This window comes from Aplysia californica, unplaced genomic scaffold, assembly GCF_000002075.1.
Source record: "Aplysia californica isolate F4 #8 unplaced genomic scaffold, AplCal3.0 scaffold00210, whole genome shotgun sequence".
NCBI classification, from domain to species: Eukaryota; Metazoa; Mollusca; class Gastropoda; order Aplysiida; family Aplysiidae; genus Aplysia; species Aplysia californica.
Genome location: NW_004797480.1, coordinates 600,318 through 610,814, shown reverse-complemented (window position 1 = coordinate 610,814; position 10,497 = coordinate 600,318). Strand labels below are relative to the sequence as shown.

The following is a 10,497-nucleotide window of genomic DNA, read 5'->3' as shown; positions in this document are numbered from 1 at the left end:
GCTTTTTTGGTGCTAAATATAACAATGACAAAAACGTCATTTAATAGGTCATTAAAATCGAAACTAGCAAACCTATTTCGATAGTTTTTCATCTAATGAATAATCTTTCAATATAAGACCTATTTTTGGCAATAGCTGAAAAGTAATTTGATGTCGAAGTCGTCATAAAAGAATGTGCCCGAGCCGCTGTCAGTGGCTCACTGGCACAGTATTTCTGACGCAAGCCGCTCCCGGAGATAAAGAATTAATACAGGTGATTATCCTGGACAGGTGGCTGTTAGAGAAGGTTTGACGGTGTCTTGTCTACAATTTACACCCCTCTACCATTAACTCTTATCCTGCGTCTGTGCCCAGATGCGTATCTTATCAGCAACCGATTACGTCGGACGTGCCGGGCAGGCCGCCGGGGTCACTCAGCGTGTACTGTTGGTGTACAGTGCTCGCGCCGGGAAACATGTGTTTTGGCCATGAATACCGCAGGAGTATGTTAACCGATGATGAAAATAACGCTGTATCTGTCATAGCTTTCTATTTATAAAGTGTTACAAACACATGAATAACCCCCTCTCACAAGCTGATAAGACATTACGAGTAGTTACGCACATTCGAATAACCTTTCTGGACGCTCTTGTTGTTATGAATGACCTGAGGTTCAAAAGGGGATAATTTAGGTCAATTTCCAAATGTTTTACCCTCAAATTGTTCTTTGTACCTGCACAATGGTATTCAAAACTATCAAACAAGCTTATTTTTTATCAGGCAGTATCATTTCATACAAAATCAAGCTCATTTGAAATATTTTGTATAGAAAAATGGAAATCTTGTTTCCTGACTATCCTTTCGAGCTCCTCATGTCTAAGTGGGTCAATTTCTTAAATAATTTCATTGGACGAGCATCTGGAGCTACCAATTTGGCATGTTTTGAATGACACGTATGTCTCGATTACGAACCAACGCAGGCGGTTCTAGAAGAAGCCCACAAACGAACACAAACTCAAGCAGACTGACGGACACACACTTGACCTGCGTGAATGGGGATCCGACTCGGGACCTGAATGGCACGTAAGAGGATGCGCGCTGCGCGTGCGCTGAGCCAGGGGCTACACTGATTCGGGACCAGAACGTAGGCGAGGTGCCGAAATAGGCTTATCGGGCGACATAAACCCGGCTCCCGCAGGATGAGGGTTAAAAAATAAAATGACACAAAACACAAGTGCATATTCGTCCTGCAAAAAAAACCACAACACTCTTTTGAACCAGCAGCAGCTCACCTTGGCAGTGACGACATTGGCTAGCACTTCGCCCCTGTGAGCACTCATGATCTTGCTGAAAGCAGACAACACATTCTCTGTTTTGTTGATTCTCCCATTCTCTACCAGGGCACCTGAGGAGGCACAATGAGTCAATTGTCACTTCTCTTTTAAGTCCTTGGCTGCATTTTCCAGACTATATTTTGCCTGACATGTCCAACTTGCTCAATGACCTTGAGTTACATATGACTAACCATAACTTTAACTGATTCCGTCCATGCTTTTTCAGCCTCTGGACAGAATTATTTTTCCCTGTTCAGTTTTAGACCTGGGGTGCATCTATTTAATGCATTACTGTGAAGCTCTAAGTTACTCTAATAGGTATTGTTATATACCAAACTGATGGGAATAAATCTGTTGAAGAGGAAACCTGCAGACACACGTGATGACAATACTAGATACATGCCTTCACGTGACCACAGACTCATTATAAGCAACTTCTTTGTCTTCTAGTTTATCTTTATTTGGGAATCCCAATCTCTAAAGTGAAGGCTGCTATTCGTCGCAGGTCCTCCAGCCCCCCATAGAGACTTGAGTCTCTCTGCCTTGGGCTGGGCCAATATTTCCTTCAAAGTGCCTTGAGCATGCTTGTAGCAGTCTAACCTCGTTAGGTTGCCGGTTTCGCACTGACATTGCTCTGAATTTTCTATCTTGAATTACGTGTAGAGGTGGTGTTTCAGTCAGTTGTGCCCTGCTTTCAGTCTTAACAGAACAACCTGCTCTTGACGGGTGAGGAAGTAGTAGGAGCATGCAACCGAAGGGGGTTACGTCTACCACTGAACATTTCTGAGGCGTACGCAGTTAAGAATCCTTGGCCTATACTATTGCTCTAAGCGTATAAAGGTTGTTAGCATAAACTCATACCATGCCTGCTCTCCCTCTTCATGGCTGCTTCAGTAAATTACATTTGTCATGGTGTTTAATTTCCCCTTTATATGAATTGTTAACACTATGAGCATGTTTTGAATTTATTTGACTACAAGAAAAAATTTGGAACCTGAAAAACAGTTAGCTGTGTGCATGTTCCCTATACATGTGCTAGACTGTAGATCCTGTTCATGAAGGGTTACGACGAGAAACATTTCGTTTTAAAAGCTCTACATTTTGAAGAAAAGGTACAAACATAAGAGATCTATCATGGTACGGGGAATAAATATAACAGGACCATACCATGAAAAATGAAACAATAACCGGGGGGGGGGGGGGGGGGGGGTGTTAGGGGAAAGTTGCCACTAATAAAAAATAAAGAAAGAATGGCTTTATTACTGATTACAATTTCTTTTTCAGCAAGTCATCATCTTCATGCTGTGTGTGTCACTGTAGTTTCATTTTTCATGGAATGGCCCAGATATGAGCTTACAAGTAAAAGGTGCACTTATCACACAGCATTATATATATATATATAGATTACCTACCACTTCCGCACCTTAACAGATCAAAGGCTTAACAGTCCCTTTACCCCAAAATAAGAAAAGTGTAGAAACGGACAGCTGGTGCTGTAAGTGCCAAGTGCGTTGTGCATAGGACAATGTTTCTGCGTTTATCACACAAAGTAGAGTTACTGGCAGTAATAAACTGTGACAATTGGACAGATTGTTGCCATCGCTGGTCCTTTTTGTGTTCTCTATGGGTATGTGCCACAAACAAACATTATAGTTGCATACAATTCACATTTGATTTGTTTTCCTGGGTAGCCAGTGAGTTAACTAGGCTCTATTTGGGCTGTGAGCCTTCTGGTATCAAAATGAAAGTATCATAAATCCCCCCCCCCCCCCCCCCCAATATAACAAGACTGATATTTTAAACAAATAAATATAAAAAATAAGCATCAATGTATATTATTCAATCTGAAAAACAACATCATAATACATACCAAACAAGTTTGCTGTCAATTCTGAAAATTTTTTCTGCTTCATCAGATTCTCAACCGCAGCTGAAAACAAAGAAAAAAGAAAGGTCTGCTATTATTTTGGCTTAATCTACAAGTGTACAGTGTCTCTTCTTTAAGGTGATTTAACAAAATAATTATAAAACCTGAAAGTCTGAAAGTTATCCCGCACATTTCCAGGAAGATTTCAGCAGGTAAATGGGAGTGGACAGGCCTGCCAAGACCGAAGAGGGGAGAGAGAGTTGTCTTTTATCTCAAACCAAACAAGACTATAAATATAAAAACATAACCTCCACATTTGGTTAACCTTTTGAAATGTTCAAATTCGACGCAAGTATTTACCCCCCCCCCCCCCCCCCCCGAAAAAAAAAATTTAAAAAAATTAAACATTACTTCTTTACCTTTACAAAAATAGATGTCTCCTGTTTGTGGACTAATCAAGCACAAAAACAACTTTAATAATCTTTAAATCTAGGAGCATGGACCCTGTACTCTTGTGTACATAAAAATAATAAAACAGAAAACAGGGTGACTGCCAAACTCGCGTCCCAATTTTCCAGAGGGGCCATCTATTTTCCAGGGGCACCTTATATAACAATGACGGTGCATGCTCTCTCTCTCTCTCTCTGTATACACAGGTCCCCAACTAAGATCCTGGTGCTCAGGAGCAAGGAAAAATGCAAGATTTTAAATGAATGGGATCTCAGGCGAATGGGACCTTAGCCGACGCACCAAGGAAAGAATCAAACGAGGCCAATGTAAAGGCCCACAACTGGTAAAATGGTATCCTTTCCCTCTCTAGAAAGAACTGATGTGACCTCTGCGTGGGTTTATGATATATATATATGGCGAGCAGAGTGGTCAACCTTGATGACCAATCACAATGGCATGAGGCATACCATTTTCACTTATTATCATATCATAAATCTCAAGGTCTTTCCCGAGGCATTTTACAGATTTCCTAAAATTCCCAGGTCTCAGCAATTTTTTTCAGGGCAGTCCCCCTGAAAATAGAATGAAAATCACCACAAGCCCACAGGCAAAGAAGGGCATTGGGGTCCGTTTTAGAAATAGTAACCAAGTCACAACATGCACAGGTTAGCATGGGGCACCTCTGTAGCCTTTCTCCCCCCCCCCCCGGACAACTATCTAGCGCACCTCAGGGTTAAAACAGCCTGTTCATATTTATGGGTAATATAACAGTGTGGTATTACTGAACAACCTTGAACTCACCTTTCTTCTCAAGTCTACTTTGAGAAGGATCAGTGAGATACTCCACTAATCTTTTGTCTTTCTGCAGCTCATTCTGAAATACAATAAGAAAGTTTGACACAAGGCTCTTAGTCTTACAAAATACATTAAAAATGCAAGACAACAAATGAACGATTGAGGCAAAACGATCAGATTTAACACAGACATCAGTTAGCAGGATAGAAACAAAGGACACTGAGGCTCTGTCTATATCTGAAAGGATCTCACAGATAATAGGGGCTAAACCACTATATACCTAAACAGGTTTACGAACATACACAGTACATACAATCAAAGTAAATAAAAACAAGACATTCATTTCCATCTTGCCTTTGTCATTTCCATCTTGCCTTTGTAATATGATCATGAAACAAATCCTTTTATTACATTCTGAAGTCACTATTTTTAAGCCTTTAAATATAGGAAGTAAACTTTTTTCTTTGGAAAATGAATGCTTCGCTCTGAGATAACATTTCACTATCTAGCTATCAACCAACCTGTAAGGCTGAGAGTTCTTTCTCAACGACCTCCAATTTGGACTGCTTTGAAGCAGCAGAGTACAGGGCTGTGGCATATCTGCCCTCAGAGCCAAAGACTTGGATGGGCGGCTGAGCAAAAAAAATATTCAATGGTGAAAAATTTTTAAATGTATCTTTTCATTGAAACTTCACCCTATTATTTTTTACCATTCAACAAAAAAGAATGAAGCACATACATACTACTCTTTTTCAACATCGAAAAGAAAAATTATATATATAGGAATCAATTGAATAAATATACAACAAACTTCATATAGTAACAGTAGTTCATAATCATAATTGAACTTGGGTCAGCCAGTTTCTGCTAATGTGCTTCATTCAATGGATTAAACACAACACAAAGGAATTGCTTTTCAGTATCATACAAATTTTTATTTGAAAAAGTCTTGAGAACACATAGAAAAACAAAAGAACTGCTCCTAGATTTAAAAAATCTTTTCCTTTGGATCCTAGAGTGCAATAGAGGATTTAAGAAACTGAGTTTGAATTCCAATTAGAACAAAAATAGAAACTTTCAGAGAGAAATACAAATAATAATTTCAAAAAATAAAAATATTTGAAAAATACATACCTGTACAAGTTTGCCAGCTCTCACAGCTGAAGAACTAAACTGGCGCACCTGGGAATAATATAATGAAAAACGTAAAATATCAAGAGTGCCCACATCGGCAAAGACAACGACAGAGAATATATACACACAGATATATATAAGGGAGGGTAAATTCTAAATAATTGTGGCAAAAAGCATAGAGAATCTAATTATCTACGGCCACTAACAATGATCAATACAAAGTAAAATGTGAGAAGTAAATTCATGAGCCTGAGCGGAGGAACATGCTATAGTCGAATCCAAATTGCCCAACATTATTGACATGTTTATTTTTTAGGGTCGCGAAATGAGAGAGAGAGGGAGAGAGAGAGAGAGAGAGAGAGAGAGAGAGAGTGGGAGAGAGAGAGGGAGAGAGAGAGACACAGAGAGAGAGAGAGAGTGAGAGAGAGAGGAGAGAGAGAGAGGAGAGAGAGAGAAAGAGAGAGAGAGAGAGAGAGAGAGAGAGAGAGAGAGAGAGAGAGAGATGGAGAGAGACAGAGAAATAAAGAGAGGGCGACTGCTCGATTGATGACATTGTTCTTTTTTTTCAAATTGTCTTATATTGATTCCCCCAACTCCATTACAGAGGAAAAACGATCGTTCATCGAAAAGACATCCGCAATCTTCATTTAGATCTCGGCCTCGAAACTAGATCTATGATTTATTTAAATGAAGTGACTTTTTCTCGAACGCTCGGGAAAATAATCTAGACCTCTATTTCTCAAAACGGTTTCCCAGTTTCCGTTCTAGAGATTTTTTGCTTATTTGTAAGAGTTCAGCGTCATCTTTCATTCTGCCATTCTGCAAAGACTGGGAAGAAGCATTAATTTGCATCTAATTCAATTTGTAGAGCTCGAGATTTTTAGACGTCTGAATATTCAGATATACTTCAATTGTGGTTGGGACTATATTTCATTTGAAAATGCCTTCAAGAGGTAGATCTACTGCGAGAAGACAAGACTGCTCGATTTTGACTGTAACCTATTTTGCATTTAATCACCTCTAAAGCAAAACAAATTCACACCTTATACCCACCCACCCATACTCATACACACACTCACACACACGTGCACGCACGGATCACTCCATTTGTAATTAATCAAAAAGTCCAGAGAATGGAAACCGTTCCGCGTTAGGAGAAATAGATCTAGAGTTTTGGTTTATTTTCTTGAGCGTTCAGAGAAATAGAGCGGGCCTTATTTAAAATTAAATGTCCATCTGCCTTGATCTAGACTTGATACTCTAAAGAATCTGCGCTTTTTCGGTAGTTCCCACCCCGCAATTATTATTAGCCAGTTTTGGCCCCAAGAGTAGGGGGGGTTTCAAGGGAGCTTGCCCCCCTCACCTAAAAATATGGGGAATTCTCTCTCTTGCCCTTTTTAACTCCCAGTCGAGCACAGGCCATCAACAACATTACTCCAGCGAAGCCTGTCCTGAGCATCTTTTTCTATCTGTTTTCATGATGTTCCCGCTTTTTCAATTTCCGCTTGTACCGCTCGCCTCCATGTCATCTTTGGTCTTCCCTTCTTACGCTTTCCTTGTGGGTTCCACGTTAAAGCCTGCCTGATGATACTTGTTGGGGGTCTCCTCAGGGTGTGTCCAATCCATTTCCATTTCTTCACCTGAATATCTTCCTTTACTGGCCTTTGGCTTGTTCTCTCCCACAGTTGAGCATTCGTGACTCAATCGTACCACTTGATCCCCACTATCCTTCGTAGGCATCCATTCACGAAGCTCTGCAGTTTCCTTGCTGCTGATGCTGTGAGCCTCCATGTCTCTGAACCATATAGTAGAACAGTCTTCACGTTTGTTTTGAAGATCCTCAGTTTGGTGTTCAATCCCAGTTCCTTAGACATCCATATATTCCTGAGAATGATGAATGCTGCTCTTGCCTTTTGGATGGTGAAGGATTCAACATCTGCCAATGGTGCCCCTTGCAGTGTGATAGGAACATCGGCTGCATTCATTCGTAGAACTTTCGTTTTATGCGTGTGAATATGGAGTGCAACACTACAGGAGAAGGTCCTGAGGCGATCTGTTTTCTGTTGCATCTGGGCTTGACTGTGGGAAAGAAGTGCCAAGTCGTCGGCAAAGTACAAGTCTTCCAGCTGACTGGAAAGGGTCCACTGTATGCCATCGCGTTGTCCCGATGTTGTCTGTCTCATTATCCAATCCACTGCTAATAAAAAGAGAAAAGGCGATAGCAGGCATCCCTCTCTCACTCCTGTATTCACTTCAAACGAGTCTGTTCGCTGCCCTCCAAGTAAGACACTGCAACTCATTCCCTCATACATCTTCTTGATCAATCTCACGAACTTGTCAGGTATTCCGTAGTGGCGCATGAGCTTCCATACTGAGTCCCTATCTAGGCTGTCAAAAGCTTTCTCATAGTCGACAAAGTTAATGTACAAGGAAGAGTTCCACTCGGTGGACTGCTCCACTATTATCCTCAAAGTTGCAATCTGATCTGTACATGATCTCTTTTTACGAAATCCTGCCTGCTCCTCTCTTAGTTTTGCATCCATGGCTTCCTTCAGTTTTTCCGGTATGGTACGACTTAAAATCTTCCCCGGAATGGAAAGGAGCATGATTCCTCTGTAGTTTTTACACTCATGCAGGTTTCCTTTCTTGGGTAGTTTCACAAGCAATCCCTCTCTCCAATCCTGTGGGGAATTCTACCATAACTCTAATGGATGTTTTGCAGTTGTTATAGTTATGTTGGAAGGACTTCCGTAACGAGCGACCACCCCATCAAACACAATAAAGAACAGGCCTAACCCTAACCCAAACCCTCAATTCTGCTCTGTCTCACACTGGTCGCTCGTTCCGGAAGTCCTCCCATTATGTTTGATATCTTAGCTCGCAGCCCATCAAACGGGTATAGATCAAGATCTAGAAGTCTAAATGTAGAATCTAGATTCTAGATCTAGACTCAAATAAGGGCCCAGGGGGGTACATGCAATTAAACGTAGAAAGGACGCAAACTATTTTTAGGTAAGGCGCCCATCTTGTCAGACCAGGATACCCCTCCGATCACGTGACTACATCTAAGTATAGCCAACCACATGGCACCAAAGATGGAAGTGTCTATCATGTATATGATGCTTAATCTACACCTTTCTCTCGGAAGTTCTGATGGCTGAATAGACAGCACGTCTGCGGCGGAAGTCGTGCAATGATTTTTGAGTGGTTCGATTCCGGTCCCGGACAGTTGTTTTTTTTGTTTGTTGCTCTTCTCCTCCTCCCGACTGACCAACAGTCCCATAAATTATAGGCCTAATTTGTAGAGCTGCTTTGAAGTTGTTGTTTAAAAAAAAAATATATTAGTGATTAAAAATGCAGGAGAGGGGGGTGGGGTGGTAGATCTAGATCTAGATTTAGATATCTACATCTAGATCTAATCCTCCTGCGTCTTTACAGCAATTTTCGTGCGGTCTTCCATCATGTCCAAGTAGGCCTACTATCTAGATCTAGATCTAGAATCTAGATTTCTAGATCTAATCTATATCTAGATCCTAGATCTAGATCTAGATCTAGACTAGATCTAGATTTCTAGATCTAGGAAATCCGAAATGCTACCGAAAACACGTCGTTCCATGTGGGTATCCCAGGGAGTGATGACATCACAGTACTAAAATTAGCAGCCAATCAGAAAGATGCGTCTTTTCTATATTTAACGGTATGTCAGGGGGGTGGGAATTACCGAAAAAGCACCGAAAAATCTAGATCTTGGTCTACTTTGAGTCTTTGAGTTTGAGCCAAGAGGGTGCTGAAAATTTCTGAAATCACAAAAGATTTCCCCTACCGGGTTTGCATACTTCGTGACTTTGTTCCCGGTTACCGGGTCTGAATACACTCCCATCATATAAATAAAATTATCTGTCAAAAGAAAAATCTGTGTTGTTATAGTCTAGATCTAGATCTAGATCTATGTCTATACTATTATAGAGCTAGAAAATCTAACTCTGTTCTGTTCATAATTTGACTTGCTGGATTGATTTGGGTATCAAGGTTAGGGTTTGGATCTAGGGATAGGGTAGCCTTAACCCTAATCTTATTACCAGAATCTAATCTATAAAATGTGAATTTAAAAAACAAATATCTGGAAAATTGCTATCCAAGACCTCTCAAGTCGAAGACGGCCTAACTGAATTTCCAAACACTGAAAACTCAACCAAGGAAAGTGCAAAGCCGACAACAGCAATCAGGAAAGAGTTGGTGTTCCCAGCAGCATCACCCAATCATTTAGATTGATTGAACAGCTAATATGCTAATTAAATCTTTATAAAACATTGATGACAACACTACAAAAGTAAAAGAACTTTGAAAAATAGCTCAGAATTCACACTACTCACCGCTTGCACACATCTGAATGTCGCCATCTTGATGCCGGAAGGTCATTCGGACTTGTTCAGAAAACTTATAAAACCTTAATTCAACAAGGAGCTTTGACGAAACAAATTAAGTCGGTACATGAAAAAGGCATTCTATGCTGTTATTTATTTTTCTGTCCATAGTTGGGGAATTTCTAACACATAGAAATCTAAATCTTCATGTAGTATGTAGATGTTTTTCTTAAACAACCCTTGGTACCCTTGTGTTGTGTACGAAAAATAGATAAAATAATCCTTTTTTTTTTCACTGCGTCAATCAAAACCAAGTTAAAAAGCTGAAAGTTAGCTCAGTTTCAGCCCAGGCATCTGTTTACTCTTTGGTGAGGGTGTGTGCACGCGAGGGCGCGCGTACGCGCACACACCCACGCACACACTCACGCACGCACACACACACACACACACACACACACACACACACACACACACACACACAAACACACTCCCACACACTCACTCACAAGCGTGCATGCATGGACACAGAGGTAAATGAGTGTGCTCGACTGTATGTAAGTCGTAAGTGTGTGTG

General features: G+C 40.7%; 1 protein-coding gene across 1 annotated transcript in view; it reads right to left on the bottom strand.

Annotated features, from left to right (window-relative positions):
* The window catches only part of LOC101850479 (ATP synthase subunit O, mitochondrial), a 14,449-nt gene extending 4,442 nt beyond the window's left edge, over positions 1 to 10,007 (bottom strand). Inside the window, exons 1-6 of the mRNA XM_005099339.3 lie at positions 9,933 to 10,007; positions 5,560 to 5,607; positions 4,947 to 5,057; positions 4,432 to 4,504; positions 3,184 to 3,243; positions 1,272 to 1,384 (exon numbers count right to left, since the gene is read on the bottom strand). Of these exons, the coding sequence (XP_005099396.1) occupies positions 1,272 to 1,384; positions 3,184 to 3,243; positions 4,432 to 4,504; positions 4,947 to 5,057; positions 5,560 to 5,607; positions 9,933 to 9,959 (432 nt within the window). The 5' untranslated portion in view covers positions 9,960 to 10,007. The remainder of the gene's footprint in view (positions 1 to 1,271; positions 1,385 to 3,183; positions 3,244 to 4,431; positions 4,505 to 4,946; positions 5,058 to 5,559; positions 5,608 to 9,932) is intronic.
* Positions 10,008 to 10,497: the final 490 nt, after the last annotated feature.